This window comes from Schizophyllum commune (genome assembly GCF_000143185.2).
Source record: "Schizophyllum commune H4-8 unplaced genomic scaffold SCHCOscaffold_2, whole genome shotgun sequence".
Lineage (NCBI taxonomy): Eukaryota > Fungi > Basidiomycota > Agaricomycetes > Agaricales > Schizophyllaceae > Schizophyllum > Schizophyllum commune.
Window position 1 is genome coordinate 1,183,086 of NW_026089539.1, and position 13,579 is coordinate 1,196,664.

The window sequence follows — 13,579 nt, forward strand, 5'->3', positions numbered from 1 at the left end:
CTCGATGAATATGTGGCGTGCGCATTCAAGTCGAACTTGGTGCACTCCTTGCCGTGAAGACCTTGACCCGGAAATTCGCCACAGTCCAGCAAAATGGCGTCAGTAGTTTCTCTCTCTGCATATGCGTTTTATGTTGACCTTGCTCCGCGGGCGCCATACAGTGCTTTGATACCCGGCGCCGATCGCCAAGTTGAGCTTGAAGCCGGCAAACGCCGAGATAGCTTGAAGTGGTAGATGGGCGCCTAATGAACCCAGCCCGAACCTCCCTACTCATAAACATGTTCTCCTCCTCCTCCCCTCCCCTCCATCCGACGCCGCAAACATACTGTGGATCCATTTTGCCCTTATAACCCCGAGCTACATTTACCCTGCCTATCAGGTCCGCCCCGTCCAGAAACAATCACCGCACACGAGCTCGTCATCGCGGCACATGGTCTCATCACGCATATAAAGATACGGACGCGGGATTTGCGCGCTCCCGCCCTCGACGCGTTCTTGTCCTCGGCAAGTCAGGTTTCCACAGCAGGAGTGCTCCCCGCTTTCTGGTCAGCTGGTACTGGGCATTCACCGCCTTTCTACCGCATTCCCTCCACTTCATAAGGGCTTGTCAAGTGCACACCTGCTCAGCCGAGTACGATGTTCCCCCAGCGTCTTGCGGTTGCGGTTCTCGCGTCGATTGCGCTCGCGCGTGCGGCGGTCCTCCCGAGGAATGAGGTCGGTGTAGGACGGCACGGCGCGGTGGTTACGGAGGTCGCGCAGTGCTCGGATATCGGTCTCGAGATGCTCCTCGTTGGAGGCTCTGCAGCGGACGCGGTGAGTCCTCCCGTGTACCCATCATCTGCGGAACGACTGACGCCGTATAGATTATTGCTGCTGGTCTCTGTGTTGGCACGATCAATGGTAGGCGTACTTTCCCCTCTGCCTTGACCGCGTCTGATGTTCTCCAGCCTTCCACTCTGGCATTGGCGGCGGAGGCTTCCTCCTCGCGCGCTCGGGTCCTGGGCAGTACGAGACTGTACGTTACCCTAAACCTCTTACCCTCCCCTGGTGCTTACCCGTCCTCTCGCAGATCGACTTCCGTGAGACCGCACCCGCGGCCGCTTCGGAGACCATGTTCGTCGATAGCCCCAATAAAACCGCCTCCACTATCGGTGGCCTCGCCGTCGGCACACCCGGCGAGATTGCAGGCTGGCATCTCCTCTGGGAGCGTCATGGCCGTCTGCCCTGGGCCGCGCTCTTCCAGCCGGCGATCCGTCTGGCGCGCTTCGGCTTCGCCGTCCCTGCGGACCTCGCCGCCGCGCTTGACGCGGAGGAATACCCCTTCTTGCTCTCCGACCCCCTCTGGGCGGAGACGTATGCGCCAAATGGCACTTTGCTGAAGGAGGGCGAGACGTGCTTCCGCACGCGCTTCGCCGATGCGCTCGAGGTCATCGCCAACGAAGGGCCGCAAGGCTTCTACTCTGGCTCCATCGCCGAGAACATCGTTCAGGCCTCCCAGGGCGCAGGCGGCGTCCTCACCACCGACGACCTCGCGAACTACAGCGCCATCGTGCGCGCGCCGAACAACATCACCTACCGCGACAAGGCGCGCATCTTCTCCACCGTCGCGCCGAGCTCGGGCACGGTGGTCCTGAGCACGCTCAAGGTGTTCGAGGGCTTCAACGGGAGCGCGCAGCTCGGCGAGGCGGGCATTAACGAGACGACGCACCGGCTGATCCAGGCGACGAAATTTGGGTACGGCGAGCGCACGGGATACGGGGACCCGGCGTACACTGCGAACGTGACTGAGCTGGAGCTAGAGAGCCTGCAGCCGGAGACGGTTGAGGCCGTGCGTAGCTTGATCGCGGACAACGAGACGTTCACGCCGTCGTATTACGACCCGTCGGGGTACATTGTGCTCGATGATCACGGTACGTTGACGTCGGAAGGTAGATGGGCAGTGGGCTGACGAGAGGTACCACAGGTACTTCACATCTTGCTGCCGTCGATGAGTATGGTGGCGCTGTGTCGCTAACGACCACTGTCAACTTGTACTGGGGCTCCCAGGTCATGACTGAAGATGGCATTGTCCTCAACGATGAGATGGATGACTTCAGCTCACCTGGCCTCACCAACGCCTTCGGCTTCGCTCCTAGCCCGGTCAACTACATTCGGTGAGTAATGCACCTGGGCCGCCATTACCCAATCACTGACGAACTTCATTAGTCCTGGCAAGCGCCCTACGTCTTCGATCGCCTCCTCCATCGCGGAGGACATCAACACCGGCGACCTCCTTATCGCCACTGGTTCTGCAGGCGGCTCGCGCATCATCACCGCGACCCTCCAAAATCTGCACTTCCACCTCGACCGCGGCTACAACGCCACCCAGGCCGTCCACACCGCGCGCTTCCACGACCAGCTCGGCGAGAGCACGCTCTTCGAGGGTCTCTGGAACTCAACCGACAACGGCGCTAACTATGCGCAGGCATCATCCAAGGGTGTCACGCCCTACGATAACAGCACCGTCGCGTACTTGATCGGGCTCGGGTACAACGTTACGAGCGAGGACGTGACGGGGTCGACGAGCCATGTTATCGTGCGGAGTGCGGACGGGACGCTGGAGGCGGCGAACGACCCAAGGAAGTCGGCGGGTGGGGGTGCTGCATACTAGACGTGAATATGGAGGAGGATAAGTTATGGTACAGGTGGTGCTTATACCAAGAAGGGTCCTGTGTACATGTACATATCGCCTAATGCCTATTTATGAATAGCGAGTGCTTGAGGTAGTTGGTGGATGGTGTTGCGCGGGCGGGCGCAGACGAATACGCGGTCATTGCGAGGCATAGCAAGCGGATAGCGATGGGGGAGCGCGAGGTATGAAAGCGAATGTCACTGGGTATCTGGAGAGGGAAGATCAGCGACTGTTTGGCGCGGATCTTGGGAGGCGTTTCGAGAGATCTTACCTACAAATCGGTAGTCGTTAAGCGGGTTCATGAATATCGTGGCTGTATGCCTGCAGCAGCCTCCAGCCTGAGGACTTCGGCTTGCAACGCGTCCCTTCCTTCCTCCAGCCACTTGCAGTACTCCACCGCTCTGAAGAGCACCCCACTCTTCCCCTTGCTCTTCCCCTTGTCCTTGCTCCCACTCCCCTTCGGCCTCCCTCGCGTGGGCATGTCAAGCGGTTCGGAGCCTGCGGGCGCGAGGAGGGTGATGAGCTGCGCGTAGCCGTCGCGTATGGTATTCCTCCGCCTCTGCTCGGACATGATGTGGTTTAGCCGCTTCTGGGGTTGCGTGAGCACGGTCTTGCTGCCGTTTCCCCTCCCCTCCGCGTCGTCGCCGTCCGCGTCGGGCGGCGGGTCGATGATGTCAGCGAGCTGGGGGCTACCGGAGAAGGAATGCTGATCGTGCGTGGGGGAGCGGAGGTTATTGCGCGCGGTTGCCGAACGCGTCTTGGCCGCGCGGGGTCGCTGGGATGTAGAGGGATCCGGGGCGGTATGCAGATGGGGATTAGAATATGGCGGCGACGCGCGGTGCTGGTCTGGCCATTGGATCCCAGGACTGGTTGGGAGTTCCAGATTCTCAAAGTCAACCTGCTGGAGGTCATCGAGAAAGCCGAAGAAGTCGTTCGCCTCGTCTGTCGACAAGAGGTTGTCCTGCGTGCTGAAGAGGTCTGCAGATGGCGGGAGCTGGAATGCGCCTGGCTGCAGCAAGTTCGGATCGAGTGCAAAGTCGAAGTCGAACGGCGGGGCCGTCGTCGGCGACGTTGCTTGCTGGTCCATGGTCGCTCGATCGGTGTGGGGGAGGAGAGATGGCTATTAGCACCGGCACTTGACCGGGTATCCGGCTATCCGGGGTCCGGCCCCTCGACCGAAGCCGCCGGACCTACAAGCACCCATACCCTCACGGCGCGGGGCACCACTCCAGGAGGACTCTTTCGGCCCTGACCGTCCACCCGGCCGTGTCGCCGGTAGCGACCATGTTCACTCCGTTTCCAACACAACGTTCTGCCAGAAAACCAGTAATTGCTGTCCCCGACCGGCCAGAGCCATTCATCTCGCTGCACGGCGCAGTGGCGGCTGGATTATGAGGGGTTTCCCACCAAGAACCCTGGTCCGTGCGTGGGAAAGTGAGGCCGAGATGGCAAAGGGGCATCGCCGTCCGTCCGTCCATCTTGCCGTTGCCGCCCACCGCCGTCCGCCTACCCGCCCGTCCGTCCGTCCGCGAGCGTGGCCGTTGCCGAAATGTCGAACAGGTTCGGCGCGCCGGCGTCCTTCGCCATCGCCACCCATCGCGGCGCCGCTGACCCCGCACACAGCGTCGATGAGATCTCCCCCGAGGTTATCGAGAACACCGCGCGCCAGATCGAGGCAATTCAGCAGCATCAGCAGCAGCAACAGCAGCACCTGCATGCCGTCCCCCACCACTCCCATACGCCCCAGGTAGCGCCTCCTCCTCCCCCGCACCCCCACGCCATCCAGGACCAGGTCATGCACCCTCCGCCTCAACAGCAAGGCCCCCCACAACCTGAGCACCATTCCGGGGCTCCCACGAGCAGTAGCGGGCGAAAACGTACGGTAGCTCCTCCGCCTCTCCAGGCTCTCGGTTGAACATCACTGGCTCAGCGAAAGCTCCATCAGTTCGTCGCGCGTGTGTCGCATGCCATGCTGGCAAGACCCGGTGCAGCGAATCCCTCCCGTGTCAGGTGAGTACCTGTGGCCAACTCCCTCACATTCCACTGATCATCGCTCACCAGAGCTGTTTAAAGCGCGGTCTCGGCGCGACCTGTGCATACCCTGACCCCGACAACTCGCAATCGCCGCAAGATGCGAGCAGTTCGGCGTCCGGTATGTTCCTCTGTCCATCTTTCTCCTTGTCTGCTCACCTTCTCCAGCCGCACCACCCTTTCAACCTCCGCCGATGTACACGACGCTGCAGAGCAACACTATGCAGCAGCAGCCGTACTACGACTACAACGGTCAGTACACCGGCGCCTCCACCTCCACCTTCCGGCCCAATAAACGACCCCGCAACCTTACCGAGGAAGAGGCTGCCGCCATTACTCGCAACTTCAGCCGCGGCGACTTCTTCGTCGGCAACAGCGCACCCGTGCGCATCGACCCGCGTCTCCCTGTTCGTCTCACACTCGGCGAGGGCGATCACGTTCACTTCACAGTCGGCGAGGCGCTGGTCTAATGGAGGTGATGTGCGGTACCGCTGTAATGAACAACAGTGTCATGACTGGGATCGACGACCTACAGACAGGGCGCACGCGCCCGGTCTGTTGTACAATATAGTGACGTCTTGGGCTCCGTTCCGTTATTGGTTTCCCCGCGATCGTGTCCTCGTAGCATCCTCGTTGCTTTGCTGTACTGTGTGTAATTGTGTCCGTCTGATCTATCTATTGGTCTCTGAATCCACACGGTCTTCGCAGTTCAGTCACCGCTACAAACATGCAGAAGATGAACTTCCAAATCTAACTACTCAGCACTCATCGTAATTTGGTCTAAGTACGGACTTGTAGATGCTGCTCAAGGAGGTCGCTAGCGGACGGAATCTTCCCCTGCTTCATCTTGGCTCGCAGGGATGGACTATCAGGTGCTCAGTGCCAACGATGTATCCCCCAACGGAGCGCCAGACGGCGCGCCACCCTTTGGTCAGGCCAGCATAGAAGAGCTCGCGCTTACTTCCGGAGAAGCAGGCACAGCTCCAGACGCCACTACGTCTCTCTGGACTGAGATGATGGGTGGAGACAACGCAGATCGAACAGCAGATACGAGCGGGGACAGCGACGTAACCGACGAGGAAGTGACGCGGAGAGATCATGTAGAAACCGTTAGATTTGCTGTGTAGACTTTTATTTCGCCTTGTAACGTTGTTCTATCTTCTCAAATAACCTATCGTTCGAGACTCTTGGTAGACAACAACCTATGAGGGATAGGAAAGGCCAGCACACAACATGAGCCTAACCGTTTGGCCTCAACCTCGCCCACTCCCACTAAGAAGTTCTCCTCGGAAAGTTGAACTCCCACGTCACGTGACCTCGGTCCCGACGGATGGCACCGGCAAGCACAACTTGGAAATTCGAACATCGAGCAAGTTCGTAATACTCCCAATGCAAACAGGCAACTACAGCTCATTGACAAACATTCATGCAATTCGTGACATGGTTTACGGCTACCGACAAGTACTAGTACACTGGAAGCACCCCTTGAAGATTCTATGATAGTTACCGACAAGCAGAGCTCGAGCGCGCGACGGCATCATGGCAAGCAGCAAGTGCACGACGACATAGTAGCGAGCCAAGCATCTGCCACGGGAAACTGATAGCGAGCGTGCGGCGGATGCAGCGAGAATAGGATGAGGAATAGTACAGATAAGATAGTGGAAGACGAGATGAGCTGGATGCGAATATGCGAGCAAAGGTGGATAGATATGCAGGGTGATGAGATGCGAGGGGTGAGGACAATGAGGATGACGATGGTGTATGTGTTTGGGATGCGGTTAGGAGGATAGCAAGGGAGTAGGAGGATGGCGTGGGCGATCGCGTCTATGTGCTGGCGGTCGCGACAGGGCCCATGGCCCAAGCCCGCAAGCTCGGGAGGCGCAGCGCGCAAGGCCGACTACCAGTGGTAGTGGCCGCCTCGCGCGCCGGCAGCACCCCGAATTCCGCCATGTTCGTCCCATCCGCGGTCGAGGGCCGCTGCACCCGATGCCCCGCAGGCGCCTCAACCAAGGCAGCCAAATCAGGCTTCGTCGGCGACGACAACGTCCGTTTCCGCGTTGCTGTCGTTGTCGCGATAGCCCGCGGCGGGCCTGACGCAGTCTTCGACATGCCCGGCAGCGTCTCGCTGCGAGCCGGGGGCACGCTGGCTTTCGGCGTGGCCGGCGAGCTCGCCTTCGCCAACGGCGTCAACGACTCGCTCCTCGCCGGAACCGCCGTCACCGGCCGCCTCTCCTTAACCACAGGCGGCGCCGCAAAGTAAGGATATGCATACGGCTGCGTCCGCGGTACGGGCACGGGCGCAGACTGTCGCCGCCGCTCCTTGATCTTGCAGCACTTGCCCAACTTCGACTCCTTCCGCGGTTTTGATGCGTCCTTCGCCACCTTCTCCGTCTTCACTTCGCTCGGCTTGTCCGCCTTCTCCGTGTCCTCCTGCGCGCGCTTGCGGAAGTGGCATGCGCAGACGGAGGACGAGCGCGTGGGCGCTGGACGGCTGGAGGACGGTACCGATGGGAACGTCTCCGACATCGGCGAGGGGATGTACGAAGACGCTGCGCGGTTGGAAGACATCTCGCCGACTTGCGTCCGGCGCCCGCGAGTCAAAGACGAGTTACGACTGGGTGTAGCAGATCCCGGGCCGAAAAAGGTTTGCCGCCCATCACCGGCAGGAGTCGACGGCGCAGATACGGCGACCGGGCTCGTCGACGTCGGCCAACCGAAGGCGCGAGACCAGCCAGGCGCGGGAAGCTTGATGCTCGTGCGACGCAATGGCTTTAGGGGGTCATTGTCGCCTAATCGACGTTAGAAAGACGTTAGTGAGATGCAATTATGAATTCAGAGATTGCAATACTCACTGTCTGAAGATGCTATAGACGACTGAGCTGAGCCGGTAGACGCGCGCTTAACCTTCTTCCCGAAGCGAGACAGGCGCGGTGAGATGGAGGACAAGTATGACGAGCGCTTCAGGTGAGCTGGCACAGGCTTGCCGGATTCAAGTGATGATGACGAAGACCGGGCCTCTGGCGCCTTGCAGTAGGAGGGGGTGGGGAACTTGAAGCGAGACGCAGGAGACTTGGCCGACTTGGAGTCAGTGGGAGTCTGCTGGTCCGCCTCACCCTCTTCCAGTGTCAAATTGATGTGATTGACGAGCGTAGACGAGTCGGAGAGCGAGCTGCGGGGACTCGGTTCACGACGTGCGGTGGGCGTGGGCGTCTCGGGGCCGTCCACAAAGACAACATGCCGATCCTGGGGCGATTGTGGCGGAACCATGATCGGAGCAGGGGGAGCGGTAGTCCGCTTGCGGGGGCGAGTGTGCATGTGAGACGGGGTTACTGGCGCAGAGCTGCGGCGGGCGCGCTTGACGGCACCCTCGACGCGACGCTGAGCGTGCTCGGCGCGGGCCTGAGCGTCGCCTTGGGCGGGTGGGACGACATTGGCGAGGAGCCAAGTGAAGACGCTCTGAAAATGGTTAGGCGTGTTTCATAAGTGGCTAGCAAAGGCTCACCAGCAAGACGCCCATCCCGCCGAGTAAGAAAGCAGACACATAGAGTGATTGTGGCGGGGCCGTAGTCCTGAGGGTCAGAGCCGTCGTGTCCTTTGGCCTCATCGACTGGGGCGACGAGGGGGAAGACATGGCGGGCAGAGACACGTCCGCCGCATTAGGTGTCAAAGTAGGTTCAGACGGGGGACAGGGGGGTGTCGAGGATGAGGGCGCGGGAGCCGGGCGGATGCTGTCCAACTGTGCTCCCGCGGCATCCCGAGTCGAGGAGGGGGAAGGGGGTGACGGGATGCGCGCCGCCGATGACGAGGCGGAGGATGGGCCGCAGGGAGTGACTCGCATGATGCTCAGCGCCGGGGGGATCGAGCTCACAGCCTCAGAGGCTCATAGTCGATGATAAGCAGTGCTTGGGGTCGTACGAGCCGATGGAAACAGGAAAAAGGCGCGTTTGGAGAAAGGCAAGTGAGTACGATAAATAAATTGCGAGACATGCTGATCAGCAATGGGCGCGTCCCGCCGCCGAGAGACAAAGACAGATCGAACCACTTCCGCCAAACGTCAGCATCTTGACATCAGCCCACGCCTGCGCCTCGGCCCGGCTCCGGCTCGGCGTTCCCCGAGCGCGCCTCTCCCTCGAAATCAGCGTCCTCTTTGACATGAACTCTCATCTAAAGACCGCGCTCAGCACGACCGGCTCGCGTCCTCTGCTCCCCCGCCCCGACACGCCCTCCTCGACGTCCTCTCGCGCTCGGGCACCCGCCTCGGCCCCTTGATCCCGACGGAATGCAGACATGCGCCGCGTCAGTCATCGGCGCGACGCCTGCGTGCGCGCCTCTTCCTCCGTAATTTGCATCCCCGAGCCTCTCCTCTGTCTCTGCCTACCCGACTATCTCCGCACGTGTTTATTTTATTCGTAGGCTGCGTCAGCGGCGCCGCTGACAAAAGCGGAAGAAAACGCTCGAACCCGGTCCCGACTCCCGACGCGTGTTCTCTCCTTTCGCCATGCGTTCCTCTGCCTCCTCCTGCCATCGATTAATTTTCGATGGGCGCTACGCCTCTATGCCGATTGGACGGGTACTTTGCGCCTCGTGTTGTGGTTTGGCCGCCAGTCGGGTTTGTCAGTCGGAAACGGTTAAATCCAACCGAGCGGGCGGACTTGCAGCTCGACACCCGCGCCGCAAATTGAGCCAACTCACAGTCAAGTCGAACATCGACGGTTGAATCGCAGACTACCCTGCGAGGAAATCACGGACTCGACGAGGTCTATGAGGTTCTCGAATTTCTGGTCCTGGACGAGCCCTTGCTCTCTTCCCACCACTGTGGCACTTTGATCCGACCACAATCGTCGAAGATTCAAAGGAAACGGACAACCTGCGTACAACTGGCTGATCTACGCGGAGCCCCTCCGGGACTTGGTCTAGACTCTTCACTTCGCTACCTGTAAAGACGCCGCAAGCATCTGGTTTTCTTCCGGCTCGGGCTTGCGACGTTGGCGGCCACTGAGGCCGAAAATGCGTGCAATGGTCTGTATGATCTGCAAAAATGCCGCGGAGATCACTCATAGGCTCCGTTCGACGACTTGCGGACACTTGCTCAAATTTACGATGCGTCGCCGATCGTGCTCGCTTTTGATTCCCACTCCTCTGAAGACCATGATGTATGTCTCCAAGCTCGTATAGATGAGAGGTAATGGTTCTTGACATCACTGGCACCTTCGCGCGCCCCTAGTGAATACAGCCCGCAACTGCCAGAGTTCAACTTGCACTTCTTCCCGCGATCACGTGTCGCTGCCACTTTTTTTCGTGTGCCTTCGCCTCCTTCACATGTCTTCTGTAGGTTCAGGATTGACCGGAAAGTATCGTCTTCAGCTTGTTGTCTAGCGCTGGTGTTCTTCCAGAATTTGGCGAGTCACGACGTACAGAAACGTACGCCAAGGATGACTCCCACGCTGGTTCCCATGACCTATACCCATTAGGCCATCCCTTTGTACCCTCACTATCGATAGAAGCTGCCGACATTATTGGCCATTCAAGCGTTGACAGCCGACATGCGAGGGACATGCGATCGCTCTATGATATCCACACCTCGCGCTACTTCTGAACACGCCTTCATGATCCTTACACGTCACCTTCGCCCTGGACGACATTCATACGGCCTTCGACGGCGTCGTAGGAAGGCTCTGCGTCGCTAAACATGGTGCCGAAGCTATTCACTTGACGACCCATCATGCCGAGGCTATTGACTCGACGCTAGTACGCTGGACCCCAATGCACACCATCTCCTGCGCTCTCATGCATCCGACGATCTCGCATGGCGCGAGCCCTTGATAGTACAAGTCATGGCCTTGGACAGGCCCACTCATCAGCCTTCATAGGGACTAGTCGACCTCAATGTGGAAAATGTGGAACCCTTTGACCTCAAATGGGGACTCACTAGCCTCAACAGGCCAGTCGATCATCCTGCACGGAAGACACATCAGCCCCCACCGGGGACTAATCAGCCTCGAGGTGCTCGGCTTGACCGACAATCAATGATAGTGGCCCCCACCCCGTGCCTCAGGGTCCCCTCTCACGGAGCGGGGTGCAGTATATAGGGAGGGGTGGTGGTGCCCTTGGCGTTCTTGCTTCGCCGGTTTTCATTCAACGTCGACCTGTTCCCTGACTGCGACGCTTTGCTTGTAGCACCCGCACATATTCTGCTCGCAGCGATCCATCCATCCGACATCGAGCACCGTCGATCATGTCCTTCCACTTCGATAGCCTGCATGCGCTCGTGCTCTGCGCGCTACTTCTTACTGGGAGCATCTACATCCTCTATCCTCGCCGACGCGTAGGGCTTCCGCCCGGACCACCATCGAGATGGCTGTTGGGTACGAAGATGCCTAGTGGTGTATTGTGAGTGTCCTTCTTCTCTATAATATCTTTGTCCTCCCTCCTATACTTCCCCACCCATCTCGCTTCCTCCATCGTACGACCCATTTCTTCATCGCACGACCCATCGCTCGACGTGCCGCGCCTCCTCGCACCCATCAGCCCTTCCCATGAGGCGCCCACCTTCTCCACTTCTTCGCAAGTGATCACTGTGGGCGCAGCACTTGTTTGGAATCCTTTTCGGGGACTCAGAACTTGCTAACATATTCTGATCTGTAGATCGTGGGTCGCGTTCGCGGCCTGGACGGAGCAGTACGGGTCGCTGTTCACGCTCGGTCTGGGCATGGGCGAACGTCTGATTGTTGTTGGAACGTATAAGGTGAGGCGGAGTGTCCGGAGATCGGTCTCCGGGCGGAGAATGCACCTTGTAACGCGGCGAAGCTCCTCACATCCTCTGAGAGCATGAACGAGACTTTACCTAAGGTGTACTGACTATATCCTACTTGTAGGCTGCCATCGAGCTCCTCGAAAGACATGCTCCCGCTTTCGCCGACCGTCCGCGAGCTATTGCGGCGGGAGAAGTCCTCTCTGGTGGGATGCGGACGCTCCTGATCCCCAAAGGCGAGCGCATAAAGAAGCTGAGAAGGTAAGTGGGTTCACCCCGCATATTCTCCCATCGGATGGTCGCCTCCCTGATCTGCCGCTAACTCTGCACATGCCACTCACTCTCCCCTTACGCATGCCGCTAACACGCCACCCTCAGAGCCCTTCTCATGAGCCTCCAGCCCTCCGCGTCGGCGATACACAAGCCCGTACAGCTCAAAGCTACCCGCATCGCACTTCTCGACGTCCTGAACAAACCAGAAGCCTTCGTCGACCATTACAGGAAATACGCCGCCAGCCTCATCATGCACATCACCTACGGGAAATGCTCGCCCACCACACCCTCGGATCCCGACGTGCTCGCCGTCAACGCTTGCCTCGGCAACGTCTCGCGCGCGATGATGCCGGGCGCGTACGCCGTCGATGCGCTGACGGGGCTCCCGGATTGGGGGGTTCAGGTCTTGCGGGGCGAGGTGGCGGGGTTGGGGTGGTTTATGAGGGCAGGGACGAGGTTACTGTTGAGGTTGGGGTATATGGAGGAGTTGAGGAAGGGGCACGAGTTTGAGCTTGGGCTATTCAGAGGTAAACTGAGGGAGGTTCAGAAGGCGATGGTGAGTGGAACGAGGTGGGACCGTCGACGCAGACACTCACCTTTCCTTCAGGAAGCAGGCCGCGCGAGGATATGCTTTGCGACTCAGGTCTTGCAGGCACAGGAAAGCCTCGGCCTCTCCTTCGACGAGTGCGCATATCTGTGTGGCAGTCAGTTCGGTGCGGGGTCTGACACGGTACACTACGGTCTTTCATCTCAATTCTGTGCCCTTGCTCATAACATATGCCACTCAGAGCGCCTCATATATCATCGTTGCCATAATGGCCGCCGCGTTACATCCGGAGACGCTGAAGCGCGCACAAGCAGAGCTGGACGCTGTGGTGGGGAGGGGACGGGGTGGGTTGTTTCTGGCTCCATTGAAGTAACGTACTGAAGCGCAAATGCGCAGCTCCCTCATTTGAAGATCAGCCGAACCTCCCGTACGTCGCTGCATTCATGGAGGAGGTCGGGCGCTGGCGGCCGGTGACTGCCGGTGGTGTGCAGCATAGGGCGACGGAAGATGTGGTTTATGTGAGCGTTGCCACAAATTCATACAAGATGTTTGGCGGCTTACCGAATCCGCGAAGGACGGCTACGTGATACCAAAGGGGTCGCGCGTATTGGGGAACCACTGGTGAGGCTTCAGGATTTCTCTATCAGAAGGGACAGCTTTGACTAGTGCCACCAGGTCTATCCACCACGACCCAGAAGTCTTCCCCGATCCCGAGTGCTTCCGTCCCGAGCGTTGGTTGACGGACGATGGGAAGCTACGATCAGATATTCGCATATTCACGTTTGGGTTCGGCAGACGGTGAGCATCACTCCCTATGCTCCACTTACCTCGATGCTTCTGCACTTTGCACTCACACCCACTCCCAGCTCCTGCCCCGGCAACCACGTCGCTGAGCGCTCCGTCTTCATCAACCTCGCGCACATCTTCTGGGCGCTGGACATCGCAGAGGACCCCGCGGCGCTGATCGACAGCATGGCCTTCGAGCACATCGCGAATACGCGCCCGAAGCCGTTCCAGCCGATCATACGGCCGCGGGAGGAGCTGAGTGCGGCGAGTATCCGGGATGTGCTGCTGAGGGAGGATCCGACGTTGGAGGAAGGGTGGTTGGCGGTATGAAGGATTTAGACGAAGGGATTGAGGGCTGCGAGGCCCCGTGTTTTGAGGGAGACCAGAGTGTCAATTGCATCGTTTGGTCAATAGATTTAAGGGACGGAAGCTAGTGGTGATTGTCTAACTAGCTAGGTAATTATACAATAAGTTTAGCGAGTGTTATGCCAATGCTGGAGTCCGTGTCCGTATCTATCTA

General features: G+C 59.2%; 6 protein-coding genes across 6 annotated transcripts; 3 read left to right on the forward strand and 3 right to left on the reverse strand.

Annotated features, from left to right (window-relative positions):
- The first annotated feature begins 299 nt into the window (after positions 1-299).
- Positions 300-3,018, forward strand: SCHCODRAFT_02565008 (gamma-glutamyltranspeptidase). The gene is made up of 6 exons (XM_003038800.2): positions 300-813; positions 864-900; positions 948-1,015; positions 1,070-1,910; positions 1,964-2,153; positions 2,206-3,018. The coding sequence occupies exons 1-6, from the start codon at positions 637-639 to the stop codon at positions 2,648-2,650; spliced, it is 1,758 nt and encodes a 585-aa protein (XP_003038846.1). The 5' UTR covers positions 300-636; the 3' UTR covers positions 2,651-3,018.
- Positions 2,684-4,064, reverse strand: SCHCODRAFT_02610202 (uncharacterized protein). The gene is made up of 2 exons (XM_003037459.2): positions 2,943-4,064; positions 2,684-2,879 (listed from the first exon to the last, which is right to left on the reverse strand). The coding sequence occupies exon 1, from the start codon at positions 3,756-3,758 to the stop codon at positions 2,970-2,972; it is 789 nt and encodes a 262-aa protein (XP_003037505.1). The 5' UTR covers positions 3,759-4,064; the 3' UTR covers positions 2,684-2,879; positions 2,943-2,969.
- An 84-nt stretch (positions 4,065-4,148) lies between these two features.
- SCHCODRAFT_02610204 (uncharacterized protein) lies at positions 4,149-5,398 on the forward strand. The gene is made up of 5 exons (XM_003038799.2): positions 4,149-4,231; positions 4,295-4,548; positions 4,617-4,681; positions 4,733-4,823; positions 4,871-5,398. Exons 1-5 carry the CDS (start codon positions 4,221-4,223, stop codon positions 5,170-5,172), a joined length of 723 nt encoding a protein of 240 aa, XP_003038845.1. The 5' UTR covers positions 4,149-4,220; the 3' UTR covers positions 5,173-5,398.
- Positions 5,399-6,100: 702 nt separating this feature from the next.
- On the reverse strand, positions 6,101-8,718 carry SCHCODRAFT_02675340 (uncharacterized protein). The gene is made up of 3 exons (XM_003037458.2): positions 8,205-8,718; positions 7,555-8,158; positions 6,101-7,491 (listed from the first exon to the last, which is right to left on the reverse strand). The coding sequence occupies exons 1-3, from the start codon at positions 8,538-8,540 to the stop codon at positions 6,527-6,529; spliced, it is 1,905 nt and encodes a 634-aa protein (XP_003037504.1). The 5' UTR covers positions 8,541-8,718; the 3' UTR covers positions 6,101-6,526.
- Positions 8,719-9,330: 612 nt separating this feature from the next.
- Positions 9,331-10,080, reverse strand: SCHCODRAFT_02149096 (uncharacterized protein). Its single transcript, XM_050341934.1, has one exon. The coding sequence runs from the start codon at positions 9,899-9,901 to the stop codon at positions 9,428-9,430; it is 474 nt and encodes a 157-aa protein (XP_050202137.1). The 5' UTR covers positions 9,902-10,080; the 3' UTR covers positions 9,331-9,427.
- Positions 10,081-10,988: 908 nt separating this feature from the next.
- SCHCODRAFT_01139445 (cytochrome P450) lies at positions 10,989-13,490 on the forward strand. The gene is made up of 10 exons (XM_003038798.2): positions 10,989-11,092; positions 11,348-11,447; positions 11,578-11,714; positions 11,832-12,282; positions 12,334-12,456; positions 12,515-12,617; positions 12,670-12,791; positions 12,848-12,894; positions 12,949-13,071; positions 13,140-13,490. Exons 1-10 carry the CDS (start codon positions 11,076-11,078, stop codon positions 13,387-13,389), a joined length of 1,473 nt encoding a protein of 490 aa, XP_003038844.1. The 5' UTR covers positions 10,989-11,075; the 3' UTR covers positions 13,390-13,490.
- The last annotated feature ends 89 nt before the right edge of the window (positions 13,491-13,579 follow it).

What these genes read in the sequence shown, in the direction of transcription:
- SCHCODRAFT_02565008 (XM_003038800.2), top strand. Translation starts at nt 637, where the DNA reads ATGTTCCCCCAGCGTCTTGCGGTTGCGGTTCTCGCGTCGATTGCGCTC. An exon ending in GAGGCTCTGCAGCGGACGCG is followed by an intron (nt 814 to 863) that starts GTGAGTCCTCCC and finishes GACGCCGTATAG; the next exon opens with ATTATTGCTGCTGGTCTCTG. An exon ending in GTCCTGGGCAGTACGAGACT is followed by an intron (nt 1,016 to 1,069) that starts GTACGTTACCCT and finishes GTCCTCTCGCAG; the next exon opens with ATCGACTTCCGTGAGACCGC.
- SCHCODRAFT_02610202 (XM_003037459.2), bottom strand. Translation starts at nt 3,758, where the DNA reads ATGGACCAGCAAGCAACGTCGCCGACGACGGCCCCGCCGTTCGACTTC.
- SCHCODRAFT_02610204 (XM_003038799.2), top strand. An exon ending in GCGAATCCCTCCCGTGTCAG is followed by an intron (nt 4,682 to 4,732) that starts GTGAGTACCTGT and finishes ATCGCTCACCAG; the next exon opens with AGCTGTTTAAAGCGCGGTCT. An exon ending in TGCGAGCAGTTCGGCGTCCG is followed by an intron (nt 4,824 to 4,870) that starts GTATGTTCCTCT and finishes CACCTTCTCCAG; the next exon opens with CCGCACCACCCTTTCAACCT.
- SCHCODRAFT_02675340 (XM_003037458.2), bottom strand. Translation starts at nt 8,540, where the DNA reads ATGCGAGTCACTCCCTGCGGCCCATCCTCCGCCTCGTCATCGGCGGCG. An exon ending in GCGGGATGGGCGTCTTGCTG is followed by an intron (nt 8,159 to 8,204) that starts GTGAGCCTTTGC and finishes AACCATTTTCAG; the next exon opens with AGCGTCTTCACTTGGCTCCT. An exon ending in GTCTATAGCATCTTCAGACA is followed by an intron (nt 7,492 to 7,554) that starts GTGAGTATTGCA and finishes AACGTCGATTAG; the next exon opens with GCGACAATGACCCCCTAAAG.
- SCHCODRAFT_02149096 (XM_050341934.1), bottom strand. Translation starts at nt 9,901, where the DNA reads ATGTCAAGAACCATTACCTCTCATCTATACGAGCTTGGAGACATACAT.
- SCHCODRAFT_01139445 (XM_003038798.2), top strand. An exon ending in CGCATAAAGAAGCTGAGAAG is followed by an intron (nt 11,715 to 11,831) that starts GTAAGTGGGTTC and finishes CGCCACCCTCAG; the next exon opens with AGCCCTTCTCATGAGCCTCC. An exon ending in CGACGGAAGATGTGGTTTAT is followed by an intron (nt 12,792 to 12,847) that starts GTGAGCGTTGCC and finishes GAATCCGCGAAG; the next exon opens with GACGGCTACGTGATACCAAA.